Raw genomic sequence first — 16,118 nt, 5'->3', positions numbered from 1 at the left:
GTGTAGAGCTTTCGCACAGGCTTACCGGCCAAAGCATTGTTGGGAGATACGGTATTCGACGACTCCCACTAGTTTCGATCATTAGGTTTGTCGCTCAGCTTACGACTGGTACAAAAAATATTTCGGTACTGAAAGGATATCGAAGAGTAGACCCATAAGCACGAAAACTAGTAACGATACATCCCCAAACTCTTCGTCGATTGTGAAGGTAGATTATTCAATTTCGCAGGTAGTGAAAACAAAACTAACAAAATACGACTGAAGAATAATTGTCCTGCCTAAAGCCAGAAAGGTCATTACTGTAAGGTTAATAGTTATTTATGCCACTGAGTGATAAATTCTTTTTTAAGTTCATGTGTGTTTGTCACTCTTGGTCGCAGGTCGAGTGCGGCAACACACATCGAGTTCCTAAAAACCATTTATCACCGAGTTGCATGACAACGTTTTTCTCAATAAGGGCAATGAAAGTTTTACTTTTCGTCACTTAGTTGAAAGAAAGTATTGTATGTTTGACAATTTGTTGTATTGGGCGGACGACAGCCCTCACCTTCGGCTCGATATCTACAAATATCTCAACAGTTACAATTGATGTGGTAAAATTAATATTCAATAAAAGAAATCTGGAAACTGAAACACTCAAATATTTAAGTCCACTAGAAATGAAAATTAATTAATTTCAAGTTAATATGAACACGACGCGACGTAAATAAAAACAAATTGAAATAAACCATTAATGTACTCACTTTGTGCAGCTAACTGTTGTTGATGTTGGGCAGCAGCTCGCTGTAAAAACAAAGCAGAAAACAAAAATATTTAATTTTCTTTGTTGCCAATTCGCACAATTTTTTGATTTATTACGATCGCAAAATAATTTTAAAATGGAAAATTAGAACAGGACCTTGACGACTATGTAAAACTAACAAGTGTGAAACCTTCACGTAGCACCACTTACATATTGTTCGAGTGCACGAATGCCAGACCTTTCTAAGGCATCAATGCCTAACGACTGGCTACGGCCGCGTTGCACTACTGGCTGAACGGACGCTGATCCGCTACGTTTCCATTTCGAAAAGTAGGACATTGTGATGATGGGTATTAATTTGATGATTTATTGCGGAGAGTAGGTAGAGCGACCTTGTCTTCGATTTTAAATAATTGAATTCGCTTGTCACTCACGAATTTTCATTTTTTTTTTTAAATTTTAAATAAACAAAATTCTTCCGTTTATTATCTCCCGAACATCGTTTTTCCTGTACTATTGTTACGAAACAGATGATTGGATAATAAAGAACTAAACTTTCTGTAATAATAAAAATTATATTGACATCATCCACCACGTTGTATGTTTTCTAATTCAGTCGTAAAACAAAATAAATTTTTCGCAAACACGTAACTGCCAATCGAAACCGAAACAGATAAGATAAACCGAAGTAAAATGAATGTTTAAACAATCATTATTGTAATTTCGTTTTCGATCAAACTTGGATGTTTTTACGGTTCCGTTATATGTAATTGAATCGCTCCAATTCAATTAATTCGAACGCAAACAAGTAGTTTCTACAAATTACGCATATTGTGATATTATAGATGAGGCATACGTTTATATCTACACAATGGATAACGATTTAGCGAATCACAAGATGTTTCTTGTCTTTTTATCAAGTTTTCGTTATCAGTACTTGAGGAAACGTATATTTTATGTGTAGTTTAAGAAACCTTTATCACGTTTTGTATTTTTTTAAAAATTAATTAAATTAATCTCATAGTAAACATGTTGTGAGTGTGGGAGTGACTAGCTGAAGTGCATTTTTTATTCGACAAAATCTTTTTTTTAATTTTAATTAAAAAATTCTTCGTTTGTTGTTTACACTTTACAAATATTTGCCGAAACACTTTTCAGCTATTTTCGACTTTATCGTTGTCATAATATGGCACAGAAACGTATTTAAATATGCCGAATTGGCAAAATTTTAATAATAATCCTTTCAACGGGTGAATATGTCACAGTGCTCATACGAAATGCAATCAACTGACATACACTTCCTCGCTAAACTCAAAGCCAACATTCGCCATTGTTCACAATTCAATCAACAATTTCTCGCTGAAAATTATTCACATCAGAGACGTATTAATGTTATTAATTAACCTCTCATTCGACCCTTGCGGAAAGGTTTGGTGTTTTTTATACTTAGATTATAATCGAATTTTAGTATATTCGGAATACGGAACGTAAAAACAGAATCCAATTAGTATAACTCTATGTTCAGCTCTTTGTAGTTATCCGCATTAAATTAGTGTTCCTCACAGTAATAACCACTTTAATCTGCGATTAAACACTCTATTTTTATGAAATTTCAATTTTTCTTAAGTGTTCCAACGAAAACAACAGAATGCCAAAAAAAGAAGAAGAAAAAACGTTCAACCGAATTCAAATTTCGTCTGTACAAATTCATTCGCAGACCGAAGTGTACAATAAAACCGAACAGTGAAGCACAGCGTTTAAGACTAAAGAGATGTTTAAACATTTCAATTAGAATTCTTGTAAGATTGACTGTTATACGTTTCTTATCACCATACATTGCATGACACCTCACAATATACATATACGTACGTACCCGACGTACTTACATGTGTGCATTATGCAATGCAAGTAAAATGAGACCGATTAACGTAAAGTGTTGTTCATTATTGTGGCGAATGTGATCTACAAAAATATTTACTTTTAATCGAACTGATAAGGTGACTGCTAACGATGTCGAGCAGAAAATATCGATTAGCTGAATCATAGTCTGTTTGGTATTCGAAACACTTTGCCAAACATTTTATTTAAAAATTTGTTACAACTGAGGATTAAATAGCCTCAATACGAACAACACACACTCTACGGATAATAGCGGCAGAGTCAAAATAACCCAAAATTATATCGGCTAAGTTTGAAGTTTTTTGACAAAAAGATGTATGGACGACTTGTTCATTATCAAAAATAAGGGACACCTTCCATACATCACTTTTCGATTGGACCACGGGAACCACCCGGAACCACCTGGAACCACTTGCAAAAATCAAGCAAAATTTCGACTCTGCCGCTATTATCCGTAGAGTGTGTGTTGTTTGTATTGAGGCTATTTAACACTGACCGTAGCAGCCAGTAAAAGTAGTAGATTACCTAATTTTAATGGGTTAGTCTTCCCCTGCATTTAGTTTATTTCATTCCGTTGCCCTCTTAAAGTCCTGATCTTAGAGATTCGCAAATCACGAGAAAGCGTATTCATCAATTACCTAAATAAAATTTTATTCTGAGCATCTTTCGGCATTGGATCAGTTCAGAACTAAAATGACTTCAGCGATTCGGATTAAAGTGAAAAGTGGTGTTTCAATCATAGTTATTTTGACACATTAGTAGATTGCGCCCTTGTTTGGAACTTTCTATTTTGCCAAGTGTGAGGGGCAAGGATTTAAGCTAGTCTGAATCAAATTGTCAAATTCCTAGGATTCGGATGACTAGTTTATTTGTTCTTTCTCTTCTAAATATGGCTTAGACAATTACTGACTATTCTGCCAAGTGTGAGTGTGACACTTGGTAAAATAGAAATTTCCAAACAAGGGCGCAATCTACTAATACTCACTGAGCCCCGGGAAATGATTCTTAACGCTCATATGAATTAATGACTAATTTTCCCGGGGAACAGTGAGTATAAACCGACTAATTAGATTCTCAATTTTTTTCATCGTTGGTTATGAATGATTAGCCGCTCGGTTATTTTTGAACGCAAACTAACCGTTCAAATAAAATGTCGATAAACAAACTGTTTCAACAAAACTTCGGCTCTGCATCGATGGATATTTTTGCTTCGCAAAATATGACATCTGAACAAATGAGCTATGTAGTTACAATGTACCTGCAAAGCGACACCTATAAAATTGTTTGCTTAGACAAACGTGTGTTTCACAATTGCGAGACAATTTCAGAGCCAGAAGGAGCGTAACGTTTGAAACTTACAGAGTCGCAACTTGGGAAAAATAACGGAAGCCATAATCGACTTGGAAGGCAATTTACAAACGAAGTGACTATTCGCAGGCGCCAATAGCCAAATTATTACTAAAGATGCTATTGGCAGGCGAACTTGTGTTTTCCCTTTTACGGAGGCTATTGGCAGGCGCCTGCCAATAGCATTTTCTCTTTTACAGAGGTGTCTGCCAATAGCATTTTTCGTTTTACAAAGACTATTTGCAGGTGAAATGGCCTGCCAATAGCATCTACGATTTACAAACAATCTGAAAGAGTGAATCAAGAATAAAAATGTGACCAACGAAAGGAACGTATTCGATAAAACAAACTGACAGTCGATTGTTGTTTACCAGCCCTAATAATTCACTTCACGGTTGGCGCTACTTTTTCAAAAGATTACTTTTTAATTGCTTACAATAAAAATGCCTGTACGATAATCTATACGACAGAATAACCTTGTCGTATTATATTTCCTTCACGCTCTGAGATTATACGGTTCTTAGTTTATTGTCATTATTTTACGCAAATGCTAATCTTAAGCACTCCCGTCGTCATAAGACTCAAAGAATGTTTTAGTTTGAGATGGCGGGAAGTGTTTCTTTTTCATTCATAACCATACTACGAGTGATAAAAAAGTGTAACATAACACCCGTTTTAGTGTCAGCGTCAGCAGAATATTATTTGGTGTTGTGGGATGTTCATGATCATGTGCTTTCATTCTTCAGAATGATTCGGTTAAGACTGCATGTTGAATACCCATACATTTACTATATAAGGTGCTGTTAGTCAGAGATCTTCTCTAAACTTCTCTAAACTTAAATCGACAACACTTAACATAGACAATGTCTATTAGACATGCAGTGCTCACCTCAAAAGCATAATTATTCAGTATCGATGATACAGTCCGAGGCAGTGAAATTTCAACATATATTTTCTGCAGCTGTTTGTCAGGTGATCCACACATACAAACAAAACTGGTGATGTGTCTTTATACGGTGTTACCACTACCACGCACGCGGTTCAACAGTATAAAAAGTTTTGATTGTATGTGTCGATCAGCTGAAAAACAGCTGAAGCAAATTTATGCTGAAATTTCAATGCCTCTGACTGTAGGAAATGAAATGCCCATTTTACGTCTAGTGCTCGTCAGTAATTCAAAGCAGTTTCTTGCTAGTAATACAACCAGAGCAGAATCAAATTATTACTCCGAAACAAAATCAGAGTAGTCGACTAACTTGACCCAATTACTCAATTTAAGCTGTCGCAATCTGACAATCTGAATTTCTCTCATGTTCATAACGGCAAAATTCTGATATTTTAGCAAAAGTTTAACTCAGTTCGCCCACCCCAACAATTTTCATCTTTCATATGGCAACAATTCACTATGATACATGGGACAAGTGGGTTGGCCTGTAGAGGCGCCACATTTTTTTCATAGTTCTTCATTCTCTGCAGAGCTTATTTTCATGTGAACCAACTTCACATTTGTCATTACAGAACAAATGTCGCCATATTAAGTTGGTTCACATGAATATAAGCGCAGTGACAGCAGTAATTTTATGACAGAATGTACTAAAATATGAGAAAACTCTATTACATATCTTCTTAGTTTCTAAACATCATTCTCCTATAGCACAGATCGGAGTTATAATTGAGAGCTTGTATTATAGCTCTTTCTGTTTGAATTCTGCATCCATTATGGAACTCACATTTCGTCTACAAATGCTTTTCGATAGCGCATTACAATTACCAGATCTTTTATCAGACTAAATTACCTAAGTTGCAAAGTCTATAACGGCTAATCATCTGTTATTGTCAACGACGTCTACAGTAAATGGGGATCTGTAGCTAGGGTTGTCTTATATATAGCAAAACGTTTAGTAAAACAAGTGAAGTACAAGATTTGGTATTGAACATTACGCGATGCTTGAAACAAAATAATCAACAGATTGAACCTTTATGTGGCGATAGAATTTGTTGAAATATAGTTTCTCTAAAAGACTGGGAGCAATCGAATCGTAAGGTTAATTTTCGTATCGGTGCACTTTGACGCGACGTCATTGATTAGTGCAACCGACGAGTGTTCGTAACATTCCTTGTAAAATCATTATTGACCGTTTGATTTGCAGCTATGTTCCGTTTAAAGGCTCGATACAGGCCACGTTCAACCAGACATAGAAAATTATAAATCCTTTCGATTTTTCGCTCCGAAAAATAGTCCAATAAGTCCCAAGTTTTAACTGCTGGAAATCTTTGTTTGCAATTTGGAATTGTGTCGGCATGATTGGTTCTGTTTCTCTACGTTGGCTCATCGGCCTGATTTAAATGTTTTTCCCAGTCTTATGAGTGTTAAGATTTCAAATAGTTATGTGAATTTATCTCATACTTGATCCTAATAGCCTTTGGCTGAAATTAATCGTCACTTCATCCTGAGAAATTAGTGGAATTAGTGTAACCGGATTAATCTGATTTAGCTATCTCATGATGGACAAAAAGGTTTAAAGGTCAAATCCATTCTTTTCTGTGACGGCGATCATGGTCATGTAACAATGAAGAGTGCACGGTGTCAGCTACATAACTACGCGTTAAATACCAGTGGATTGCTTCGATAGCCTCCCAAAGAACTCGGACGATTATTTTTTTCTAATTTTTATTGCCCTATATCGTTGTCCCTAGGCCCCTTAGGAGAACATTTTTCCCTTGAAATGGGCGAAATCCTGACATTTTGCTAAACCCCAAATGTCAACCCTTCCAAGTGAATGCGTTAAAGCCAAAGAGGCTCAACAAGAATTTTTTAAGAAACGAAATTGTTGGCTTAAACTTTCTGAATCTGCTATCGACAGCAGCACCAAAAATATGCGACAACCCATGATAAATGAAGGCTTACAGGGAAAGGAATGGTTAAACAAATGAAGTAGTAGAGTATATGCTAAAGACTAGGCGATACATTAAACCAACGTAGCAGCGATTATTATGATAATACACTTGGCACTTATGGACAACTACAGCAAGAATAACCGACAAGCATGTTCAAAACAAATGAAGTAAAAGATTTCTGAAATCAATCTCTGAAAATCTTCGATCAAATGAAGTAATAGATTGAAAATTAAAACTGTTAATATGCTTGCCGTCTGTGACAGGTTAAAGGTAAAAAAAATAATTGTTTGAAGATCTGTAAGAATTTACTCCTTCGATACCTTGTCTGTGATAGTCTAAAATGAACCTCGACAAATAAAATATTGAATCTCTTCCTTGCAACTAACTCAACTACAAAACTGTTTCTCTTTATTTCGTTTCTGTTGAACACAACGCTCGATTTGATTGCATACATCTAGGTAATTTCGATATAAAATTCGCCAGACACTGTCATGTGAACTGTGAATCGTACACACACAGTTTTTTTAATCGAACATATAAGACAAACAACTTGCACCATATTTCATTTTGGCAACAGCAATATGTAACGAGTGGTTGTATCGTATACCCACAATTCTGTGTATACAATGACACATTTTTCAAACATCTGTTGGCAGACAGTGGATAAAAAGTAGATTATGTTGGCATACAATCAACAAACATCAGTCACTTTCAGTGGAAAGAATGTTACACAGAAATATCCGAAGCAAATAATTGAAGCTGCCATAATGACGTTGACGATGTATGCCTAATGCTAATGAAGGTTCAACAAATCTCCGAAATTGTAAAATCACAACCAGACAACGGGACGCAAAACAAATTTCGTTCGATGTAAATGCGGAGGTACTTACCGCTTTCCTTTTGTCTGCCTCGGATACAGCCGAATTGGATCGGTGTCTGAATAAATCCATAACCTTAGTCATTGGCGATTTAAATGCATCTGTCCGTCGCACTGCCGTTACCGTGTGATAGTACTAAAACGAACCGGTAATTACACCAATTTTCTAGCCAATCAATTCAAAACTATCGACTTACTTGCGCGTCACTGCCGGCATGTGGATGTGCTGATCCGTCTCGATATTTTGAGGTTCCCGACGTTCCAGCAGGATGTTTATGGTGACCCATTGTGTTCTGCACGGCAGCTTTAACAGTATGCATTATGCCACCAGAACCACCGTGAGCACTGCCGGCGCTGATATTGTCTTTATCCGAGCCGAACAGCTTCAGTGGATCTTTCTCCTTTTTCTTAGCATCGGATTTGGTTCGCGGCCGAAAAACATCAAATATTGTGGGTCGTCGATTCGGTGAGGCAATTCCTAAAAATATTTGAATGACGTGGTCAGACCACAAGGCGAACCGAGTAAATGTATGAACGTACCATGTACAGTGGATTGGTTCAGAACAATCATTTCACCATCACCGCTCTTTCGCCGCTCTAACGAACCAGATCGATTTGTTACCCGTTCACTGCTTCTGGATATTGTGTGACGATACTGTTTTTCAAGTCTTGCAGCCTCCTTTTCTTTCTGTTTCGCCAGTTTTTCTTCCACTTTTCTTGCTTCTTTCTCATTTTTGCGCTGCTCCTTTTCTTGCTTCCTAAAACAGGTTGATCGGCAAGTGAAAATAGAGTATTGAAATCAGAAATAAGAAAAGTTTTTACTTCGCTTCCTTATCGCCTCGTTTGGATTTACGAAGTTTTGACGAAGCATCGATTGGTGAACTTTGAGGACGGGATCGAGGAACGCCATCAGTTGTAGATTCCTGGAAATTAAAGGAAATATGTTAGAAATGGACTGAAATTGCTTAGTATTCAATGCCATTCCATCATTTTCTCAGCTAATGGAATGTCGTAGCTATATTGTTTGTTGTAGTAAAAAAAAACGAAAGCGTCAATTCAGTGTCTTACCATTCTCCAGCTATTGACGAAACTAAATTTGATAGATCGTATCATATAAGATAGCCCGAATGTAACGATACGCCACGAGCAATAAGCCTCGATAGCAAGTGTCAAAAATTGTACCAAACATGTAGAATCGCAGCACAGCACTACTTCTAGCATGAATATAGAAAATATCTGGAAGCTGATGAAATCACAGTGAGCACTGCGTTTCTTTTGACAGATGAAGATAGATGACATGTTTTCGTTGAACGAGAATTTATCACCTTGCGCGTACACCTTAATTAAAAAATGTTTCTTGCGAGAACTATCCACTCAAAAGGGTGTTATAGATTTTTCTTACAATTTTCATACATAAAACGAACTGAAAATGGAACCCATTACTCGAATCGACCATTGAGTGCCAGACATTAATGTCTATAACCATTCAAGGCCTCTTCAATTAACAAACGTTTCAGAGTCATTGACTATGTAGACTGTGTAGCGACAAGATTACATGTTGTACATACAAAATCAATTACAAAATCCGAATAATTCAATGCGAATTGAGTACATGCAGTAATCGTTCTTTTTTTTTAAGAAATGATCATATGGTCGACGTAGACATTCTTGTGCGGAAAATCCATTTTGTAAATTAATATCTGGTTTCACTTTCGACAAAATAGTACCGAGAACTAAAGTTAGTGATAAACGGACTAAGAGTTTCGAGCGTGCTCTTGAAACATGAAGTATATATTTTATGGTTTTTACGTTTCAGTGGAGCACATCTTTTCACTTGTCACGCTCAGACGTGCTGGAACTCGACACAGCAATTAAAAGTAAACTTTTTTTTTCTAAATAACATCTACTAACTACGACCAGATCAACAGTGTTAAACTGTTAAATTAAATTACGAATTTCAAGATTCAATTCCAGAAATAATTACTTCCAGACTTCGTTCCAGACATAGCTTCGACATGTATATAGTAGAAAATAGGTAGGATGAGTGAAAGGGTTGCTGACAGAATAATTGAATTGTATGGAAACAGTTGGCGTTCTCAGAAAATTGTTCTTAATATGAGAACAGTTTATGAAAATGGAAATGTCTGTTCAACTGGTTATTAAGTAGTTTGAGTAAATAATTAATTATTATTAGCTACGGCATACGCGATTACTGTGATGTCATAGAAATACCATAATTTCCTTGGAGAAAATAGGCATTTCGAACTTGTAGCAATTAAGAAAGGTGAAGGCTAAATCGGCTAAATCATTCCAGAGAGCTGGGGGTGATATACTTCTTGGATTTAATCAATTTATTCCACTTAATGATTAAGACTTAATCCCACAAGACGTATTGTAATCCATTAAATTCAAGTACGTGACCCCTCGACCAAACGTCTGTTTATTGACAAATTCTATTATCTTCAGCCATGATCCAGCTACATTTCCACGATTTTGTTTTTAAATTTAATTTTGAGGCAATAAAAGCAATTCAAATGCGAAACAAAAACACAATTAAAGCTCAAATCAACAAACAGAAAACTACAAACAAAAATCATCGTAAACATTCTATTCGAAAATTAATAGCTCATAGTAATATCGAAAATAAATGGTCGGTGCACAAATATAATGTCGGAAATTTTTGTTTACATTTCTGCACGCGCCGTAATAAACATGTCGATTTATAATTTTCAAACGCCTAAATGTCTATACTCCATCCATCTAATCGATTGAACTGCTAGAATGGAATAGGCGAACCGTAGCGAATAAAGAGCTCATTATAAATGTTAAAAGAAGTTAAAAGATTTGTGTTGTGTTGCCATGTTTATGAGAATATTTCATTAAGACAAATGCGAAATTAAGATGAGTGTTGATTGCTATAAGGCTGGACCGAAGTGGAATTAACATACAAACTTTAAATTTATTTCCGAAAGATTTGTTAAGAGGGCAGACTAGGTGTGAAGTAGGCTACATATTGAAAAATTGGTTTTAAAATTAATGTAGACCATTTAATGAAAATCTGTTCCAGCAATTAGATGAGCAATATGTTTATCTATCTCTAAAAAATGAAAAACGATTTACAATAAGCAACAGTTGGAAGAAAACCGATTTCAAAAAAATATTGCATAGCCTAACTTTAAGCGACGTTCATATTTTGGAAATCGGTTTTCTTCCAACTGTTGCTTATTGTAAATCGTTTTTCGTTTTTTAGAGATAGATAAACATATTGCTCATCTAATTGCTGGAACAGATTTTTATTAAATGGTCTACATTAATTTTAAAACCAATTTTTCAATTACAGCCTACTTCACACCTAGTCTGCCCTCTTAAAATAAATTTTCACAAAAATTTTCACGTTTTGTGTAACGAATTCGCTTTTCGTTCGATCTACAAAAACTCTAACCACACAGCGAATATTTATCATAAGCAAATATATACCGATACGAACGCTTAAACAAAGCTAAAAGACTTTTTTTTCTGTCTCCGTTCGGGTGATTGCGAGCAATGTTGAAAATAAGTCGCGTGATCTACTAAAACTCGACACTCGACACACACACATAATAATGTCGAGATTAGCCGAGAGAAAAAAAAAACATTTTTTGTAGTACAACTCGGTGTGTACGTTTTTTTAAGTGAAAATTATGCAAGAAACTATTTTTTTTTGTATATTATTCAGCCGACTGAAAATCCAACCGAATCCAGATGTGTGCGTATACAAACAGACGACAAAATCAAACGGTTCAATTATTTGATGATTTAAAAGTTTCAATTTGGAATATTAGCATCGGAAAAACGTCTCGTTTCGAATCTGTTTACCATAATTTACCATATTGTTGGCTAAATAAGTGGCATGAAAGAACTTGTGAAAGACACTATTACATTTCGGTGAGATTGACAATCGTTGGCAAAATGTGAGGCATAAAGTCAAAGAGAAATTAATTGTTTTTAATCAAAGGACAAAGGACAAGATACTTTTTAGATGATGAGAAATAGTTACTTATTGTGATTCCACAATGGAAAGCATCTCTTTTTTGTTAGTTGTGGATGTCGTATGAAGTCATTTGAAGTTTACAGCAGAGAGTAATGCATGAACAGTTTATACTGTACGGGTAACCACTTAACCTTGAGTGTATATTGAAGTGTATATGGTGATATCGTCGGAGCTCTTTTGAGAGGTCAGTTGGTTATATCGCCTGCAGAGGCCGTGAACGACGGACAAAGATACAATTTTTTCATTATTCGATATTCATCATTATCCAATAAACGAATATGAAAATTAGGCGACAGCGGTTTTGGACAATTCAGCCCCTGGGCTGTTTGGGAATATAACCAATTGACCTCTAAATAATAGCTCCGACTGGAAATTTAGTGAAATTTAATATAACTTATCCGTTGTTAACTCAAAAAGATACAAACATGATTTTAGTACAAATCGACATTACAATTGAAAGATAAAATTGAAATTTTGGGATATTTAAGGAAATTTAGGGAAATTTAGCGAAATTTAGGGAAATTTAGCGAAATATTAGTTGAAATATGCCTAAATATGTTTTCATCCGATATCAGTGGAGCATTGAACGAACGAATCTCACGATCAGCCAGAGAAAACATTATCGCACAACTGATCTGACCGGCTTACAATTACTCCAACAACGTTCTCAAAAATAGGTTATGTAAATAAATCAGCCAGGTTATTTCAGGTCATTTTAGGTCAAAGATTAGAAAGACTTAGTGAATTACTGTTGGCCAAGACATTCGTTAAATCGACTTATTGTGAACAATGAGAAAAGTGTAGCCAACGACATGATCTACATTTTTCTTTGTTTCACGAAAAATGTGTCATCAAGGTGAAATGTCGGTTTAAAAAATGTTTTGACTAATAGTCACTAGTCTTACGATTCAGAGAAATAGGTTAGATCAGGTTCTATTTAAAATGGGTCCATTTCAATAAAGGTTTTTGATTTTTAGGTCAAACTGTAGTAAAACCTAACCTATTCCGAGCGTTGTAGCTCCCGCGGTTCATACGACTATATCATGACACACCAGGCGCATCCGATAAAAACACAATGTTATTTCATTGTCTTTTAAAGTCTGAGTCATGACAAGAATACATAAAGATACATAAAGATAGATACATAAAGGTATTTTCATACCTAGGACCTGAAAAGTGTGACCTTCGGCTCTGTCTGGAAACCTCTCACACGCTAAAAAAGACTTTTAGTCCTAGGTACGAAATATACTATTTCTCGAAACGATGTCTTATCAAACGGGGCGTCACCTCAGGCTGACAGTCGCATATTCATATAAACCTTGGTAGAAATTTGGTAGAAACTGTTTTCTGGAACAAGAGACCAGTCAATTTAAGTGGACAGAAAACCCAACAACCCAAGCGACATAGAAGAATTAGTCGCACTATTGCATAGAAACTGTTAACAGAATATTAGATAACTTTCATCACAAACAAACGTAACAAAACGTCTGCCATGCAAAAAGGATTACAGAACATTTCCTTGTTCTATACTGAAAACAATGGATTTGCCACACAAAGAAACTTAGATGTTTCCGTTGTACGTTTGGCAACAAAACCCTTCGTATTTTGCTCAAAATTGTCTTGGGATAGCACTGTGATGTTGATGAGACTGTGAAATATTGTGCTTGATTCAACTAGATTCGGCTCTTTTTTGCGTGTAGAGAACCTGTTTCTTGTTGAATAATCTTCTTCATTTAAACGAATAAAAAAGAAAAAGAAAATTAGGAAACGAACGATGTGGTTTTTGGTTTTGACTAACACAAAATTATCGAGGCAAATAACTTGAAGTTTACTTGGAGATGCAAAACGTTCGTTCTTTTAGTCGACACGAATAATTTTTAGAGAACAAGATAAAAGACTTATACTTACACCTGGTGCATCTGGTCTCGGTACCCACACAGTATCGTCAACGGCATTTTTCGATTTATCCAACGACTTTGTGCTACCATTCACCGAAGAACGAATTTCCACGAGAGAAGTGTCGAAAAATCGCTTATCCAAATGGGGATTAATGTCATTTTTCGCAAACACACTATTCAACGAAGCACGTTGATCGACTGAACTGCACGGAAAATGAATGGTAGCCGCGTTCTGTTTAGCACTGACATCTCGCAATTTCTCCGCTTCCGGCCGTGCGGTTAGCAATTCGGTCTTCGTCACAATGAATTTATGTTTCCTTCCATTCACCGTACTTTTTTCACCACCATTCTGCATTCGTTCCGATTCATCTTCGTCTTCCTCTTTGCATTGAGACAAACGCCGGCGTTCTTGGAATGGAATTGACAGCGGTCGCCACAATAAATTTATATTTTTCGGCTCTTGGCCACGAAATGGATCCACCGGTTCTTCGACGATCCGGTATGATGATGACTCATCCTCATTTTCACTGCTGTTGCCCGACTCGGATGACGCGCTGATGCGTCGCTCGCAAAATTCCACATGGTTGATGGTTTGAGACGTTCGTTTTGTTGAGTTGCCTGGCCATGCAATTAGTTTATCTTCAATGATATCCGCTTCGGAATCATGACGCTCCAAATGATCCAGACTCTCCAAATCGTTCATCGATTCTTCAATGTTTTTCTCAAAGTCATCGCTTAGCGATTCCATTGTTAAATTCACCTCGTTATCTCGTTCGAATTGCTGTTTTCCGAGCTTATTGATTTTGTCGGTTTGTTCATATTTCGCATTTTTGCTAGCAATAATGAGTGGTTTTTCCGTTTCCATTTAAAATTTAATTTTGTCTCTACGTGGTTTATATTGCACTGATTTAACTAACACCTTTTAGACTTTGATATCACTTTTGTTTGCTTGCTTTGCTTGTTTCTTTATCACATTATATGGATACTGTAATTGAATGTTGATCATAATTTATTAGACATCGTCGACATACTGAGCATCATTTATACATTGTCACAGAGAATGACATTCACCTGTAGCAGGCAGCTTTGACTCCAGGTCTACTAGCTGAAGCTGTGCATACAAACGATGCAGCCGTGAACGACAATAAGTCTGGTTTCTTATGTCATCCTGCTCGATTCAGAACTTTTTTGATTCTTGACGACGGGATATAATTGGGGGGCCAGACTTTCCGAACTAATTTTTTTTGTCCGGTGTTTTGAACCGGTAAATACCAGTAAAAGCCGCTTTTAGTGTAAAACTTAAAAGTCAAACATCTCGGTCAAAACTGAATATTTTTTGTGAAGATGGACACTGAGGAGTGATGAGATCTTAGGAACTGACCTTTAGAGGCCTTCAACAGTCCTTAAAAACAAAGTACAGTCGAAAAAAACTGATGGAAGCTCACTTTGCCCTTGAGTTCTAGCGTTGGGAGCACATGAGAGTACTTAGAGGACACTCAAGAATTGTCATATTGTGGGGAATCATTCAAAGACACTTTGCTCTAGAAATTCATTCGGTTAAAATGATAAAAAACATTCGAAAAGTTCAGGTAATTTCTTATTTTATTTAGAAAAAAATGTCTGTGAGGAAGGGGATGCTTCATCGCGGTATATCTCATGTTCCTCTGATACGTACAAGCTCGGCCGGTTAGATCTTACTTTTTTCAGGGAACCCAGGATAACTCAGTCAAATTTTTCATATTCTCGTCCAACCATAAAAAAATATTCAGTTTTGACCGAGATATTCGACTTTTAAGTTTTACACTAAAACCGGTTGTGAATCGAGCAGAACCTTTTTTTTCGACATAAGAAACCAGACTAACTGTAGATTACTTGGAGAAAAATATAACTGCTAGAGGTAAAATCGTCAACTGTTTTTCGTCCAGAGCCTATTTTTGGGAAATAAATTTTCCAAAATTCGCTAGAATTTGCTACAGCGCCTATGACTTATTAAACTAGTGTAAACACGTATAAGACAGTGAAGCTGTATGAGTGGACCAGCTGAAGCAAATTGCATCACAAATTCGGTTGGGGTTAACTGTAAAACTTTCCAAAAAAAAATTGTCAAATTTCCGAGAATTGTAGTAAGTTTTAGAAATTTTATTTCCTCAAAACTAGGTCTTGTTTTTGTCAGTTTTGTTATTTACGATACATCAACTCAGTGTTCAAATTTTGGAAAGGAAAGAATCGTCTACTTTGGCTCAACAGACCTGCACTTAAATGACCAATACTTCCTACAATCAACTGTTATGTTTAGAATGAGGCTTAGAATAATGTTTTGCATCTCTTCACAAGAGTCTGATTATCACAGGTACATAATTGGTACTAACAGCAATATAAACTTTAACCTGTCTGTCGATAAACACAATCTATAAACTGATACTGCTC

The 16,118-nt window shown here is 36.1% G+C and overlaps 1 protein-coding gene across 5 annotated transcripts in view; it reads right to left on the bottom strand.

The window, feature by feature from the left end:
• The window catches only part of LOC119074565, a 68,147-nt gene that overhangs the window by 43,528 nt on the left and 8,501 nt on the right, over positions 1 to 16,118 (bottom strand). For all 5 annotated transcript variants that reach the window (XM_037180789.1, XM_037180787.1, XM_037180786.1 and 2 more), the window contains exons 2-7: positions 13,702 to 14,676; positions 8,586 to 8,686; positions 8,304 to 8,521; positions 7,961 to 8,241; positions 7,777 to 7,899; positions 744 to 783 (exon numbers count right to left, since the gene is read on the bottom strand). In XM_037180789.1, coding sequence (XP_037036684.1) covers positions 744 to 783; positions 7,777 to 7,899; positions 7,961 to 8,241; positions 8,304 to 8,521; positions 8,586 to 8,686; positions 13,702 to 14,556 — 1,618 coding nt within the window. In that variant the 5' untranslated portion in view covers positions 14,557 to 14,676. The remainder of the gene's footprint in view (positions 1 to 743; positions 784 to 7,776; positions 7,900 to 7,960; positions 8,242 to 8,303; positions 8,522 to 8,585; positions 8,687 to 13,701; positions 14,677 to 16,118) is intronic.

This window comes from Bradysia coprophila, unplaced genomic scaffold, assembly GCF_014529535.1.
Source record: "Bradysia coprophila strain Holo2 unplaced genomic scaffold, BU_Bcop_v1 contig_151, whole genome shotgun sequence".
In the NCBI taxonomy this organism is placed as follows: domain Eukaryota; kingdom Metazoa; phylum Arthropoda; class Insecta; order Diptera; family Sciaridae; genus Bradysia; species Bradysia coprophila.
This window is presented reverse-complemented; position numbering and strand designations above follow the sequence as displayed.